Source organism: Cavia porcellus, unplaced genomic scaffold (assembly GCF_034190915.1).
Source record: "Cavia porcellus strain 051 isolate PalLab524CR breed Dunkin Hartley unplaced genomic scaffold, mCavPor4.1 scaffold_29, whole genome shotgun sequence".
NCBI lineage: Eukaryota > Metazoa > Chordata > Mammalia > Rodentia > Caviidae > Cavia > Cavia porcellus.
In genome coordinates, this window is record NW_026947512.1 from 3,809,506 (window position 1) to 3,826,606 (window position 17,101).

Genomic DNA, 17,101 nt, shown 5'->3' on the forward strand with positions numbered 1-17,101 from the left:
GCTAAATCCCTGGCCCCTGGACCCAAAGTTTTGGGGGATAATTGTGCATTAAAATTAATCTGAAAGCAAATGTTCTAGAGTTAGATTAAGTGGCCAAATGAACTGGTGTGTGAATTGTATACAGTTGAACCAACCCTAGCATTTAGGAGGCTGAGGCAGAAGAACTTCAGGGAGTTCAAGGCCACCCTGGGCTACATAGTGTTTCAAAAAACAAAACAAAACAAACATATATATATTTGGATCACGTTATAATTTGGTATTAAAATTAAATTGCTTGCTAAATGCAACACATGAGTTTTCCTGGATTCCAAATGAGTATTTATTAAAATGACAGTACATTATAGTAGTTTAAAGTTAGAAAACCTTAAAATAAGACTAAATCAAGATAATGAGTGTTCCCAAAGACAGGTGGAATTAATTAATCATAATTTTCCTCTTAATTCCATTTCATCCATATAAACAGAAATTTCTCTGTTAAAAAAAAGCTGTGAAATGAAAAGCTGGGGTTCATGACTCCTTTTAGAGTTTTTACACCTTCACAAAATAAGAAATTTTAGGCTTGTAGTTAGATACTTAGATACTTGTTGATTGATGTGAGATTTCATTTGCTAAGAGGAAGTTTAATTCAAGTTCATCTAAAAAGTCCCTGAGGAAAGAGTGTTATTCAAGGTAGAAGAGTTTTCAGTGTATATAGCCTGATTTATAGAAAGGTCCTAGCTATAGGCTCCCAAGTTTCCACCCTTTAAATCAGCAAAGGGGAGGAAATCCAGGCTCTTCAGCTTAGCTGCAGCGCTGTCAGTAAACTCCCTGGTGGCTTCCTGCAGTGGGAGCCGGGGTGGACCCATTGGAATCCCAGACACTAGCGTCATGATGGCTTTGGTCTGTGCCACTCCGAAACCTAAAGAGAAAATATAACCAAGGAAACGTATCTGATACTGTCCACTTTATAACAGACTTCCCAAAGAAAAGTTCCCGTGCTAACAAGGATGACCATCTTAGGAAAAGGTGAAAATGAGAGATAGGAACATTTATAGTCAATATGACAGATTAGGAGGACCCAGGAAATCTCTCTTCCTCCTTGAAACTCACAGAAGTGCTGGAAGATGTTAACACATTGACAAACCATAAAATAAAAGAAAGACTTACAGTCAGTCTTACGATCCAAGAAAGACAATCAGGCTTACGATCCAAAAGGAGGAACCAAAGAAAGGTGTCAGGAATATAGGGGTGGGAGAGATGAGAGGGTCAGAAAGGAAACAGCCCTTAAGGACAGTCTGATTTAGGTACATACTGTGTCTTTTTGTTTTTTAGTACATAATGTTTCCTGCTAGCACAAAAGTTACTTAAAGTTTATTTGAGAGGTCTCTGAGAAATTGCATTGTTTCAGGTGACTTATGACTCACTGCTGCCGTTTAGTGCTAGGGTTATAAAGCTAGCACATGAATGGATGATAAAGCCTTGACTTTGGGCATGGATTTAAACTCCCCGTAAAAAATGAGTGAACTGCCTCCTAACGTGAAAAGCAATAGAAAGCAGCAACCACAGCGCCACCCACTGGCCTGGGGGTAGAGTGGCAAGGAAGCATGATTGCTGCCAGGGCTGTTAACGGAAAAGAGCTCATGAAAGAAATCGCTCTTGGCTGGGAATGTTGACACACGCCTATAATCCCGGCAGGTTGAGGTAGGAGGATTGCCATGAGTTCAGGAACACATAGAAAGAAATCCCAGGCCTATGCCACCAGTGAATACTGAAATCAAATTTGCACTCTGCACTTGGTATAGATATCGGAGTAAGTTACTGACTTGATGACTGGTTAGCAGTGGTAAAACTGAACTGTCCTAGCAGTGGCAATGGAAATTAACTGGTAGGGCAGCTTACAGCCAAGAGTACTGGAGAGTGGATTACCTAGAAAACAACAGTCTCTGAAGACCAGCTGAGTACAAACTGCAAAATACATGAGAAGGATTACACGAGCCCCCAAATGCACAAATGAAAAAATTCACATCCTAAAAAGAGATGATAGAAAATTCTAAAGGAGACCTCATAGAGATAAAGTAAAGAATACAAGTCATAGGCTAAAAGATGAGCACATGGATAATGAACAGGTAGATCTGGGAAAAATGCCAAGAAGAAATACTGGAAATGGAAAAATACTGTATAATGAGGGAAACTAAACAGTGGAAACCATGACTAAAAAATTGGTAGTTCTAGCCAGGTGCGGTGGCACATGCCTGTAATCTCAGCACTCAGGAGGATCACTTTGGGTTCAAGGCAAGCCTGCGCTACACAGTTGAGTTTGAGGTAGCCTAAACTACATAGTGAAAACCTGTCTCAAAAAAAAAAAAAAAAAAAACCCAAAAAAACAACAACAACAAAAAGAAGGCATAAATTTGAGATGACCTAAAATTCATCTAATAGCCTTCCTTTTTCTCTCTCTCTTTCTTTCTTTCTTTTTTTTTTTTTTGAGACAGGGATCTTGCTGTGTAGTTCAGACTGGGCTTGAACTCACTATGTAGCCTCTAACTTATGATTATCTTATTTCAGCTTCTCAAGTGCTGGAATTACAGGCCTGTGCCACTATGCCCTGCTTGAACAGGTTTTCAGAATGAGAAACTTGAGTGCAGTTAAGACAATATTCACAGAAAAGAGCAGAGATTTGGCCAGGAATGGTGGTGCACACCTATAATCCCAGCACTTGGGAAGCTGAGGCAGGAGGGTGGCCACAAATTTGAGGCCAACCAGGGCTACATAGTAAATTCAAAGCCAGAATAATCTACATAGCAAGACCCTGTCTCAAAATTACCCCCCCCAAGCAGACTTTTTCTGAACTGATGAAAGATAAAACCTTCAGTCTGAAGCAGATAAAAAAGCAAGTAATTATTAATATGCAGCAAATATAGCTGAAAATTACCTATCACTGTTATTTTTTTTTAAGCTGGCTATTGAATTCCAGATAATAATAGGAACTAACTTCCTAACTTCCTTCCTTTCTTTCTCTGAGGACTGACCCAGAGCTTTGCACATGGTAGGCAAACTCTATCACTGAATTATATCCTTATCATTTTTAAAAACTTTATCTTGATATAGGGTCTCACTAAGTTGTCCAGGGTATCTTTGAATTTGCAATCTTTCTGCCTTAGCTTCTAAAGCAGCTGGGATTACAGGTGTGCACCACTATGCTTGGCAACTTTCTTTTATTAAATTAATTACAGTAGAAACTGAGCAATGCCTCCCGCCCTATCCCTACACCTAAAAGCGATCTAGCAACAGTGAATTGTTTCAGATAACATCTTCCAGGCGTGTTTTATAAAACTGTTGCAGTACTATTGCTGGTAAGCAATGCTAACTTAAGTGGTACAGAGGCAAGCTTTTAGTTCTTTCAAGATTTTAGTATTCCCATATCTATTTTAATGTACTTTAGGAGCATATAACTATTACATCATACCCAAGATCTTGGGAAAAGTATGCTTAGGACATGGAAATAATAAAAGATAATTAACAGAAAGTGTGGCACAGAAATCTGGCAAAAATGATAAAGGGGGGGAAATGGAAACATTGCTCTGAAGAGACGAAGAGGGTGAGCTGAGAGTCCTGTGGGAAACAGGGACACTGCGTGTAATGGCTGCTTAGAGAGGGTGATGCTGCCAGGACACGGCTGAAAGGCTGCATAGGATGCGGGATGTCTGCCAGGAGTACACTTGAACATTAGCTGGACTTGACCTGTGTCCAACTGGCCCAAGTGCCAATCTCTTGAAGAAGTGGAATGAATAGTCATTTGTTCTGGAGTAAGATTCTGGAGCGGTTTTTCTGCTCAAATTCACTGTATTTCCCTCAATTTCACTTTGGTATATTCTCTAACCTTCCACTTACGTGTACTTGTGCTAATGAACTCTTTTTAAATTTTCAGATATTCTTGGGAGAGCTGTCAGTCATTTGGTTGAGTAAGATTGTATTCAGATTGCCATCTTCCAGGTTTAGCGGTAGAATTTTAATGTGCAGAGGAATGGGAAGGAAGGAATTGCTAATACTGTAAAAGAATAGAAAATAGAAAATGGGTGTGCCTGTGGTGATAACAATATACTAAAACGCAAGAGAAGCTGTTAGAAGACTGACAAAGACTACTGTGTGAGTTTGTCTCACCATTTTATATGGTTGGCCCTGAAGGTTTGTATTGGAAACAAAACCCTGCTTGCAAAAGAGGAATAGAAGGTGTTCTTGTTAAACTCTTGGGGAAAGTGATGGAATTCTATTTCCTTGACATTTGGCAGCTGCAGGCAGAGCTGGAAGAGATGTGACACTTACCTAGTTTGATCACAAAGTTGATAAATCGCTGGATACAAAACTGAAAGAAACAAACAAATCTAGAGTCAATATTGCTGAACTGTGAAAAGAACTCAAGGAATTTAGAAGTCAAATTATAGAAACTGCACAGTCTACACATCACATTTTCTCTCTCTCTCTGTGTGTGTGTGTGTGTGTGTGTGTGTGTGTGTGGTGAAGTCAGGTTAGGATGGATTGCTAAGGTAGGATCTTTCCTCACACACAGGCTTTACAGAACTGGCCCATGCTGAGAAAAAAGCTGCAATGACAGACCACCCCAGTGAGGGAGGTGGGAATGCACCCCTTACCCATCCAGCTCTCGAGGTAAACTGAGTCCTAGTGCAGTAGTTTTCAAATAGGACCACTCATGCTTCTGGGGGTACCTTCTAAGATACTTAAAGGCACTTGGCCAATGCTTAGAATTTATGACAATCAACTTCTACATCAACTTCCACAAGTGCTGTTTTCTAAAGCTTATCAACATAATGGAGGTGCAACTTGTCCTTTTCTATTTCCCTTTCAAAGTCTTGTCCTGATTTTGAAAAAATAGGCAGATTGCTATTATCCCTGACTTAGGATACTCTTAGGGCACCAAATAAAGGAACTAATTAAAATGTTAGTGCTGAGAAGTGGGGTATAGCTCAAGGGTAAAGCGCTTGCCTAGCATTCATGAGGGGCTGGGTTCCATCCCCAACACAAGGTGGGGTGGGTGAGGGAACCACACACACCAGAACAGAGTGTGGATACTGATAAGGAATGTAGGATTCCTTAACTAATAGACAAGTACTCTTGAAAATCAGAGTTTTTGATCCTCTGCTTTCAACACTGTGCCCCAGTTTGTCAGGTGAAAACCATTAACAATCAAACATTCTTTTTTTAAAAATTAAATTACATTTAATTTAATTTAGAGAGTAATACAGAATAAGGCCCATCAAAACAAAGCAATAGGGCCAGGGATTTAGCTCAGCAGTATAAACGCCTGCCTTGTAAGCGCATGGTCGTGAGTTCGATCTCTGGTAAAAACAAAAACAAAAACAATAAAAGTGACATAGTGCTTCAAAACAAGATAATAGGAAATCAATAATGGCTACCATAATACATCTTCTTATCTTCAGAATAGTTGCCCATACAGTCAGACATAATAAAATCAAACAAAACAGGGGCCGGGGATTTAGCTCAGTGGCATAAGTGCCTGCCTTGCAAGCAGGCAGTCATGAGTTTGAGCCCTGGTACCAATTAAAAGAAAAAAAATCAAACAAAACAAAAGATAATAAAACCAAACCAAACAAAGCAATAATACAGGACTTCAAAACAAGATCATAGAAAATTAACAATGGCTACTATGCTTCTTGCTCTCTTAAAATAGCTGTCCAGACCATCAGACATAGGCATGTAGGACTAACCAAACAATAGAAGAGCTAAGTGACTTTACTTATTATCTTTACAGAAATTTCAGGTGTGTGACTTCTAATTTCTACTATATCTGTGTCTCCTGAAATTGTTCTGTGTGGGCTGGAGGTCTGAGATTGTATTTTGCTCCTTCCTCTTGACATTTTCCTATGTTCCTCTGAATCAGTCCATTGCTGCATGCTGGGTTTTCTGCATTGGCTGCCAGTTCCTTGGTATAGTGGATTGGACTAGGCACCTGGGGTCCTCCAATCTGGAGTTCCTGGAATAGTGGACAGACACAGGGTAGTGGTTCACCAGTGCTCCCCTGATGGTGGCAGGGCCACGGGGTGTGGCTTCTTCATACTAAGTCCATTTGTTCACAGATTTGGTTCAGCTCTGGTATTTCTTTGCTGATTTTCAGTCTCCTTGATTTGTCTCTCTGTGACAATGGGGTGCTGATGTCTCCTATTATAACTGTTACTGTTCTTTTCTTTTCTTTTTTTTAAATTTTATTTTGAAAGTATACAACAGAACAAGACAGAATAAAGCCAACTAAGATCGTACAGTGAAACTGGTACAGAACTTCACAGCAGGTTACCGGGATAACAGTAATAGGTATCACAGTATATTTTATCTTTATAATAGTTGTTCTTTCCATCACGTATATCAAATTGAGATGAAATATAGAATACTATAGAACTTATCAAAACAATATTGAATAGAGCAGTACCATTAATCAGAAAAGAGCAAAACAGTAATAAAAATATTTGCCTTCAAAGAGATGGTAGAAGGAAGTCCCCCTTATTTGCTATGGTCAGCCTCCCAGGAGACGCTCAGATTTCTGGTTGCTAATGGGTAGTGGTGGAGGGGGAGAGAAGGTGGGTAGGAGAAGTGGTATCTTTGACTCTAGGCCGTGCATCAGTAGGTTCACTATTGCCTAGCAGGGAGACAGGCTGGTTGTTTGGGTTCACAGCGTCCTAAGTTCCAACGTGGCGTGGATCTCAGGAGCTGCTGCTGGTTCTCCCCCTGGAGGGGCCGCAGTCTGCCAGACCACCATGGCTTACCAGGTGGGGGAGGTGCTTGCTTTGCTTCCCAGTGTCCTAAGTTCCAACATGGTGTGGATCTCAGGAGCTGCTGCTGGTTCTCCACTTATTTCATTTTCCATGTCTATCAATAACTGTCTTATATAGTTGGGCGCTTCTATATTAGGTGCATCTATATTTATGACTGCTATTATAGCACTTGTGCGGATTCCAATTTTCTCACTGACCCTAATCAATCTTGTGTCGTTCTTTCTTTCATCTTGTAGTTGTTGGATGGATTTCTCATGGTCTCTTGCTATTTTTAAGATATCTTTCTTTCCATGATCACTAGCTGCAATTCTGTCTTCAAAATCTGAAATTCTATCCTTTCCTTTGTTCATTCTCTTGCATATACTTTCAATGGATGTTTTCATCTCCTAGGTCTCTGTTTGGATCTGTTTCACAGACTCCTCTTCTTTACTGTGTTGAGCATTTTTTATTTCCATCTTTTTCTAAGTTCATCTATGCTTTTATTTATGTCTTCTCTAATATCTTTGATTTTAAGCATCGTTTCTTTTTGTACCTGTGAGATCATTTTCTCTATAGCATTTTCCACTTGTTTTTTCACTTCTGTTGTTATTGTTCCGAAGCTTTCAGTATATGACTTCTAACTTCATGCATCTCATTGAGTTTTATGCCTGTCCTGGGTGGGCTGGGGGTCTGGGGGTCTGGAGTTGCACCCTGCTTCTGCATCTTGCCATTCTCCACCTTTTTTTTCTTTTTGTCTTCTATGTTGATGCCCCAAAACCTCCCATGATATGTAGCTCTACCACTAGCACTGAGGCCTCTCTCAAGGAAGAAAGGAGGTGTCCATTCCTCAGGGATGTCCTTCAGATGTAGCTGATTCTTTATAGCTATCCCAAGAACCTACCTTCTGGCATTTATGGTTCTATGATAGAGTCCATGTTACACCCCAGAGATGTGCTGGGTATGGAGCGGATCTTGGCCTCTGGATGTGGGGGTGGGGACTATCTGTTGGTGAAGTTCTCCAGAGTCCAACTGCGTTTCTGCACTCCTGTTTCACAGGCTTCCAGTTACTAGCCGAGCCGATTACTTCACCCTTCAAAGTTATGTGTGTGTCTGCACGCTGGACTGTGGTCCGGGGTCTTGGATTCCCATTGGTCTTACACTCTTCCAACTGGCCTTGTAATCCAGGGTGGGAGAGGGGTAATGGAAGAGGCTGGGAGCTGAACTCAGTGTCTTCCAGCTGGTCTGCCTTCCAGGATGCCTGGAGCACAAACTTACCCAACAACTGAGCATTCTAATTTTGGCAGATGACACAAAATTGTTCAAAGAATTGAGTGACATCACTGTAAACAAAACTATTTCCATTTGTAATGTACTATTTTCTAAGAACAGGGTTTTGCAGCACTTATTTCTTTAAAAACACAGCTGAATCCTAACTAATTCTGGTATTTAAAATCACCCATATATCCATGAACAAACATAAAAAGAACCTCAGATACCTCTTTAAGAGATACAATAACATTTTACTTTTATGTTGAAAAGTATTTATCAAAATGTATAAGATATTTGTGCTGTTTTAACCAGCTGTCTACCTGAAGTGAAATTCAACACAGAATATAATCTTTTTTTTTTTTTTTTGGTACCAGGGATTGAACTCATGACTGCACGCTTATAAGGCAGATGCTTATGCCGCTGAGCTAAATCCCCAGCCCCAGAATATAATCTTAATATTAAAAACCTTATAAATACACGCTCTCCCACCACCATGTATAGTGCAATACATTTACTATCCTATATCGTGCTGCTTTTTTGTATCACGTGAATCTTTCCAGAGCAGAACAGAGATGTCATTCTTTTAATTGCATGCAATTGCATACAATTTCATGGTATAACTTGGGGATAACGTATTCAACCACTGGCTTACAGATGGATATTTGGGCCGTCTCTGTCTTTTGCTGTTATAAACACAAACTGCAAGGAATATGTTTGTACACGTGTCATTTCAGTCTTGTAAAAGTAACAGATGGCACTTACATCCACAAGAGTAAATGGGGCTGAGCTAACTTTTCACCTGTCTGCCTGCACTGACTGAATGCTTTGGAGGTGGTAACCAGCTTTACTGAAATTTTGCCCCTGGCGTAAATGATCGTATGCCAGGGTGGCCCCTGGCACATGAGTAAATGAGTCCCTGTCACACTTGCCTTCTGCAAGACGGCAGAGCACGTGGTGAACTGAATTCCTTACCAACACTATTTGAATGAGATAATTTGAGTAGGGACAGAAGGGAGAAAAAGACAGAAATGGAATCAGCCTGAGGAAGAGCCATACAAGGGAGGCTCACACCACAGCTACTTCAGTTTACACCGTTTGTGACTATGCTGTCCTTCATCTTGGTGCAGGTTGGGACTTCCAGAAATGACTCATACAAAGCTAAGGAAACAAGAACAGCAAACAATGCTTGCAAACAGATGGTAGCGCTTACACAATCTAGACTTGCTCCCTGAATTTTCTCTTTTTTTGCAGTACCGGTTATTGAACCTAAGGCATTCTCATTGAACTACGACCCCACCCTCTACTCTCTTTTAAAAGTTTGTTTAAATTTTGAGACAGAGTCTCATTAAATTTCCCATCTGGGTTCAAAATTACCATCTCCCTATTTCATCCTCCCAGAGTCCTGGGGTCATAAGCAGGCACCATCATATACGGCTGTTACTCTTACTTAAAATCTAGTCAATGATTAGTTTAGTTGATATAGCCTCCTATCCTGCTCCTGCTCGTGGCTTCATTTGGTCGGGGGCTGGACAAAGATAAATATTTAACCATAGGAAGCTGTAGAGGCCTGCTGGCTCAGGCCTGAGGGTGGGATGCCTGCCATGCTCAGCACATTTCCAGGGTGGACAGGAGCATCTGCCCTGACCTTGGATTAAGCTTTCCTAGTTTTAGGTTCTCATTTCACAGCTTCCTCATGCTCTCTGATGACTCAAGTGTGACATTCTCAATGTGATGGCCATATGTGGTCATTTCCCCAGAAACTTGTGACTGTTATTTTATAGTTAAAAAAGTATAGAGTAAAAATAAGATCCTCTTCAGAAAGAACAGAAGACCCATTCCTATGTGAGGCCTGTCTTGATTAGTCATACGGGGACAGATTCAGTTTTTTTTTTTTTTTTTGTCTTTTTTGTTTTTATTGGTACCAGGGATCAAACTTAAGACCGCACACTTGCAAGGAAGGCGCTTATGCCGCTGAGCTAAATCTCCAGCCCCTAACAGATTCAGTTTTAAGCTAGTAAAAGTAAGAAACAGAAAAAAGGTAAAACAAGGGAGGCAGTGAGGCCACATTAAGGGCAGCAGATGCGCCAGGAATGCAGAAGGAGGAGGATAAAGGATCTCCAAGTAGGGGAGGAAAACGGCTGTGATTTATGTGATTCATGTGAAGGGAAGAAAAAGCTTACCTGATAGCTCAGGGCTGAAGAGAAGTCCTTCCGTTCAAAGGCCTCCAATAACTGGTTTGTCTTTTTTCCCAGGTAGTTATAAGTACTGGCAAGACAAAAGCAAGTGTTGCAAGCTCAGTAACTCAATGAGGAAGGTCAAGATCTTCACACTTTTGTTGTTTGAAAAGGCAAACAATTACCCAAGAATCCCATATTTTTATTTTGAGGGGATCAGGCTGTCTTCAATTCTGAGTGCTCCAGTCACATGAAACAGTGCAACAGGGAAGGCAGATAATACCAAAAGAATAAGAAAAGAGGAAAATGGAAAAGAGTTTTAAAAAAGATGAGACATATTTGATGGGGAGGCATATTTGAATGAGGCCAACAGTTGGCCCAGGGCATACACAGAAGTGTAGTGTGAGAGAACTGTGGATAAAATGTAGCATCTGAGTCAAGTCCTAAATCACTAAATCACTGTGCTGAGAAACTGGGTGCAGGGAGCACCACAGTAAAAGTGGAAGATGCCAGCGAATTATCTAAATGCCTCCCCTAAAGGTTTCCATGTGAGTAGTAATATAGTAACAAGATTAAGGACCATTAGTAAGTGCTTATCATATCCCCGGGACTTAACATAAATCATGTTCTCAAACCCCTAGAAAGTGTCTAATTTCTACTTTTCTAAAAAAAAGACTGCCGAGGGACAGGCATGGTGGCCTATGCCTACAGTCCTAGCTGTGAGGGAGGCCAAGGCAGGAGGATTGCAAGTTCAAAGTCAGCCCAGGAAACTTAACAAAACCTATTTCAAAGTAAAATAAAAGCCCTGGACATGTGGCTCAGTGGTAGAGGATATGAGTGCGATGACCTTGGGTTTAATTCTCAGCACTAAAATAAAACAGTTACTGCTTGGATTTTCTTTCTTTTTTCTCTGGTAATGAGGATTGAATATAGCACCTTCACATTACCCTACATTGCCAACCCTTTTTAAATTTTGTTGTTGTTGAGGCAAGGCTTCATTAAGTCTCTAAATTGTCCAAACGAGACTCACACAGAGTATGGAATTCTAATAGGTGGGATTACAGGACTGTGCCACTATGTCCAGCTAATTTCCCAATATTTTATTAGGATATATATATTTTTTTACCAGGGACTGAACGCACTACTTCGTGCTTGCCGGGTAGGCGCTTCCACCATTGAGTTAAATCCCTGGCCCTTTTTTTTTTTTTTTTTGAAAGAGTCTCACTATGCAGTTCAGGCTGGCTTTGAGCTTAATTTGTAGCTTAGGCTGGTCTCAAACTCGTAATGATCCTCCTGCCTCAGCCTCCCGAGTGCTGGGATTACAGACATGTGCCACTGTGCCTGTGCTTTCCCAATATTTTAAAAACAAAATTTATCTTCTTCTACATGATCTAGTTTGAGTGGATTTTTGTTATCCATAATCAACTTTTTTTTAAAGATACGATCTCACTATTGTAGCTCAGGCTGGCCCCAAACCTGCAGGAAACTCATAGTGACCTTCCTGTGTCAGCCGTTCAAGCGGTGGGACCATAGGTATGTGTCACTATACCCAGACAGTGTTTTTGTAATCAAATTTCTGGCATGGACAGTGTGTGACTATCCCTGAGACGCTGGTCACCAAGGTCCATAGAACTCAGGTTGATTCCAGTAAGTTCCAGGCCCTGTGTGTGTCTCTGCTCAAGTCTCACCTGTAACTACAATGACTGGTGCACCATGTCAGATGCCTGGGTTTCTGACACACAGCCAAGCCCCACTTAATTCCATTCCACTAAACAAGTATGGAACCAACGGCAACTTCTACTGGAAAGGATGGACACCCAAGAAGGTAACCATGCTGGAGGAGCGTGCCTCTAGGAGAAGCAGGGAGTTTATAACAGCTGGGGAAACAGGCCATGCTTACCTGCCCACTGCTCCCGTTGCCCCCATCACCAGGCCGCTCAGCAGTTGCTAATGAGACACAGAGAGAGTACATTCGCTTTATTGAAAAAACGAAAGTAAAGAGATGCAGCCACATAAACAGCGACCATATTGAAAGAGTTGCTGGCCCAGACCGGACACTTTAACCAGGAAAAGCTGCAGCCAAGTTAGGGGACTCCTGCCTCCCCCGCCCCCTATAGATTTACCTGTAACCCTATACCCCCATCTCTAGGAACCTGTCTCTGGCGCTAAACATGTGCCAATGAAATACCTGTGCATCTCTAATGGCCTTAGGGCACTGCCCTAAGCTTAGGCTATTTAGATTCCCCCACGCCACGTGTCCGAGAGAGAGAGATCGCCAGATTCCAGCGGCCAGTGCGCCAGTCTCCTCTCCCTGTGTTCCCAGAATAACCACGGCCCCGGGTGCAATGGAGATGCTGCGCCCCGGGGCCGGGGCGGGGGGGTCTCTCCCCACATTCCCGAAATAAAGGTTACTTATATTTTATATTTCTTATCTTTGCAGCCACAACCGCCCACTACTTTCACGGCCATCCACTCCACTCCTTCCACGGACCTCTTCCTCTCCCTCTTCCCATCCTCTTCCCCCTTCTTTTCAGACCTAACACATATAAACACGAATTGCTTTGGAGAGAACCTGCCCTGCTGCGATACACCCAAGCATGACTTACCTCGTCCACCCCAAAGAGCAAAGCAAACTGTCGCTGGTGATTCTGATCCACACACTGCCCGAAGTCTAGGAGGTCGGTGTCACTGAATTTCAGACCTTGGAAGGTAGGGATCTTATCCTGAATGCCATCCAACAACTCCTCAGCACGAACTGTTCAAAACAGAAAATGCCCCTCTAATCTATCCAGCAACAGAGAACATCAAATAAGATCTGGTAGGGTCCCGTCAGCACAGAGCCACTCCACCTGTTGTTAGCCAGAGATGGCAGCAGATGGCGCAATTGCTTGCCCCTGCCCAGCGGATCCTGTGTACCCCTTAAGTTACAATCCTAAAATTTCCCTTCCTTGAGGATACCAGCTAGATACAATGATAGTGGGTATATATATACTTGATCTCTACCCCCAACTCCTGTGAAAGTGTTCCCAAATTCCTTGCATGTGTAAGAGTCAGGAGGATCTTTTGTTTTGATATTTTAGTGATGGTGAACCTTTTAGAATTATCAGTGATAACAAGCAGCCTGCAGGGGACCTGTGATGTGGGTTTGTCACCACTGTGATATTTGGTTTTTGACTCTGGTTTAGGAAGTGGTGTTTCTAAGACCTTTGGAATTTCTTGAGTGATAGGTACATCTGATGATTTCTAAAGCCTGAGGAATGTGTTGGGTGACAGAAGCATCTTGATTATACATATATATATATATATATATATATATATATATATGGGGGGTATTGGGAGTTGAACTCAGTACCTCACACTTTCTAGGCAGCATTTTAGTTTTTTTTTTCTTGTTATTTATAAATAAGGTCTCACTTTGTGGGGCAGGCTGGCCTAGCACTTATGGAGGTTACAGGTATATAGTACCACACCTGACCCAACAGAAATGTTTTGTGACGTCTGGTGGGCTCCTGGACATTTTGGATGTCAGGAACTAATCATGTGATAGAGGGTTGGGACTTTTAGTTCCATCCTCCAGTATCTTGGGAGAGGAGAGGTCTGAAGATTGAACTGATCATCACTAGCCAATGTAATCAATCATGCCTAATTAATAAAGCTTTCATAAACCCCACAGGACAGGGTTTAGGCAATTTCTAGGTTGCTGAACACTTGGAGACTCCTGAAGAGTGGTTAAACTCAGGGAAGAAGTGGGAAGGCCCTACCCCTTTCCACGTCTTTCCCTATGCATCTCCTCATCTGTATCCTTATCCTTTGTAGCACATAGACAATGTAGGTACAACATTTCCCTGAGTTCTGTGAGCTACTAAATCAATCAAACCTGAGGAGGGTGATGGGAAAACTGACTTACTGCCAGTTCATCAGAAGCACAGATCATAAGCAGGGTCTGAAGTGGGGACAATCTCCTGGGACTCAGCCGTCGACCTGCGGGATCAGATGCTATCTTGAATTAGACAGTGTCAGAATGAAACTGAGTTACTGGATGCTCCATTAGTGTCCAGTGCAGAAGTGGTTGTTGGTGGGGTGAAATTCCCACACTGAGTATCTCATTTTGGTGACCAGAGGTGAAGTATTTAGTGTTGAACGTGTGAGAGTAAATAAGAATACTGACAAAGCACAGTCTCCAATTTTTTTTTGTAGGAGGTAGCAAATAATGGGTTTTAAAAAATAATCTAATAAATTTCATCTAATTATAAAAAAGTCATCTCATTGGAGAAGTATAGCAATACTAAAAAGAAGCTAGAAGAAAGTCAGCAAAGATCAGGGTATCTTCCTGTGGGCTGAGAATACAGCAGGTACAAGGTAGACAATGTCCGGCCCTTGCTGGGCTTTGATCTTGTGTCTTCTCATGAGAATCGGAGGCCTATGTGGTGGAGTGACAGTGTGCGCTCTCAGTGCCTGGAGGTCACCTTGCACTGCAAGGAGATGTAAATGGCTGATGAGGGCTGGGAGAGGGCGACGGCATATCTTGCGAAACTGAACTATCTCCTCAGTGGTACTGTGTGTTTGAGGGACAGGGTGGATGGAGTGGAGGACTTTTAGTGAAAGACGGTGAGATACAGAGTCAGGAGGAAATATGAAGAGAAGCAGTACTTACTCTTTACCCCTGTTAGGGCAGGAATGTGATAGTAATAAAAGGGCAACGAAGGAGCAGCCGCCGCCACTTCCCTTAGAAAGTTAATCAGGACGTCTGAAAGAACAGGAGGACACGTCACGGCGTAAACAAGTGGGAAACAGTGGCTTTCCGTCATAAAAAGTGAACTATCTGATGAAATGCAGCCATCTACCCTGGAAGTTGATATCGCTACTGCAATGTCTTTTCAACCATTTCATTTTTTTTGTTCTGTGGAAAGGCCAAAATATGATGATTTTTTTCCCCTCTCATACTAAACTACCATTAAAAAAATCAAGGCTGAGGGTGTAGCTCATTGGTAGAGCACATACTTAACATAGCCAAGGTCCTGGATCCAGTATTTAGCCAACTGTGCTCCTCCAAAACAGTAAAAAACACTGGTGCAAACTTCCCTCTATCGTAGGAGACAATCATTTGATGCTCTTGTAAAAACCTGAAACTAGTCAGGTAGGACTCCTGTGCTCTTAACGCGTGTGGCAGAGATTATGCCCAAGAATCAAAACACTACAGTTGTTACTGAGAGAATGATAATGAAAGTGTAAACAACATCTGCTTCAAGAAAGAAGTTATAAGACTGGTGGCACCTTTTATACAGATTCAACCAGAGTTCGATGGTTTTCACCTGGAGGACAGATGCAAACAGATCAGAGCATGCTCTTTACTGAGGAAGAGCGCTCCCTGCACTCTCAGGTGAGCTCCCACTGTGAATTACTGCAGATGACAAAGAACTGCTTATACTGTAGATGTGACTGTAGGAAAGAGAATTTTATGGACTTTCTCTTAATACTGTGATGACTTAAGTCTCTGATACATATTTCAGATAAAATTATTATGTATAATTCATTATTTTGCTTTTTAGAAGTTCTGCTCTATAAGAATGTATAAAGTCATGTGAAAAAACTTTTAAAATGTTCATTCTAACTTCTTAAATTAGACTGGGTGTGGTGGTTCACACCTGTAATCCCAGCACTCAGGAGGCTGAGGCAGGAGGATCACCATGAGTTTGAGGCAAGTGGGGGGGCACATAGTGAGTTCAAGTCAGCATGGACTATGTAGTAAGACCCTGTTTCAAAAAAACAAAACAAAGCAAAACAAAATCTCAAGCAATATTTAAATTACTTATCAACATTAAGAACTTTGTATCTAATAAGAGGTAATATTTCATGATGATTTTGAACTATTATACTTTTACCCATGGATTTAATCATATATACAAATAACATCTGGTTTTATCCTTTTAAACTTTGCATTTCTTTTATTACTAATCAATAAGGATCAAAAAATCAACCGAGACTTAGATATATAAATAGTTTCCAAGAATGAAGAAGGAGGTAGAGAAGAAAGTTCTGATGTTTTGGAAGACAAAGGACATTTCTGTTAAATCTCTTTTCAAATTTATCATTGTTCATCAACTCTCAATAGGACATATAGTTTCAAAATGCCATTCTCTTGTCCTCCCTTTTTTTGAGAAAAATAGTTCCATGCTTTGGCATGTGATTCTGATACACATGTAATTGACCAGATAGGCACCCGCCAACTGGGCTCAGTGGATGAACCAATCAGATTACTGGCAAAAGACTTGAGGTGCTTTAAAGCAATGCATTTGTGCATCCAGGGTGAGCAAGTATTTTAGACAACCACTATCTACCATTGCAACTTCGGCCTGTATGATTTCATGTATTAAATATAACCACTCTGAATGGAAGCAAGAAGCCAACACGGTGAGGCACGGTGCATTCAGACCCACCTATTTACCTTTGTTCCACGGCTTGAAAAAGAAAGGTGCAATGACAGCAATGCCGTCAGCTCCTATGTCCGCTGCATGCTGGGCCTGCACAAGAAGAATGTGATTTATTACAGTCATCTGCAGCTTAGATAGCAGAGTTCCATTAGAGTGAAAACATTGGCCAAATTAATGAAGATATAGCCAGGAAAATCACAGGTTGCAAAATAGAGATCCTTAGTGGAGAAAAGCCATGCACTTAATCAATACTTCTGTAGATTCTGTCAGTGCAAAAAAACCTGGCTAAGGAAACATGTGTTCCATTTAAATTATAGCTGTGAGTACAGGATCTTGCAGGTGTAATTTCTCTTCTACTGGTCAGCCTACTGAGTGATATTATCTTTCCATCTAGTGGCACATTGGGAAGGCAGCTGAGAAAAGTTAAGATTATACTCATAACAAGAGTTATATTATAACATGCTTC

At 41.4% G+C, this 17,101-nt stretch overlaps 1 protein-coding gene across 9 annotated transcripts in view; it reads right to left on the reverse strand.

The window, feature by feature from the left end:
• Nucleotides 1–295: 295 nt before the first annotated feature.
• Nucleotides 296–17,101, reverse strand: part of Npl (N-acetylneuraminate pyruvate lyase) — a 44,230-nt gene continuing 27,424 nt past the window's right edge. For all 9 annotated transcript variants that reach the window (XM_003474924.5, XM_063240183.1, XM_063240184.1 and 6 more), the window contains 7 exons: nt 16,650–16,725; nt 14,859–14,951; nt 12,811–12,959; nt 12,105–12,151; nt 10,211–10,295; nt 4,303–4,342; nt 296–898 (listed from right to left, as the gene is read on the reverse strand). In XM_003474924.5, coding sequence (XP_003474972.1) covers nt 714–898; nt 4,303–4,342; nt 10,211–10,295; nt 12,105–12,151; nt 12,811–12,959; nt 14,859–14,951; nt 16,650–16,725 — 675 coding nt within the window. In that variant the 3' untranslated portion in view covers nt 296–713. The remainder of the gene's footprint in view (nt 899–4,302; nt 4,343–10,210; nt 10,296–12,104; nt 12,152–12,810; nt 12,960–14,858; nt 14,952–16,649; nt 16,726–17,101) is intronic.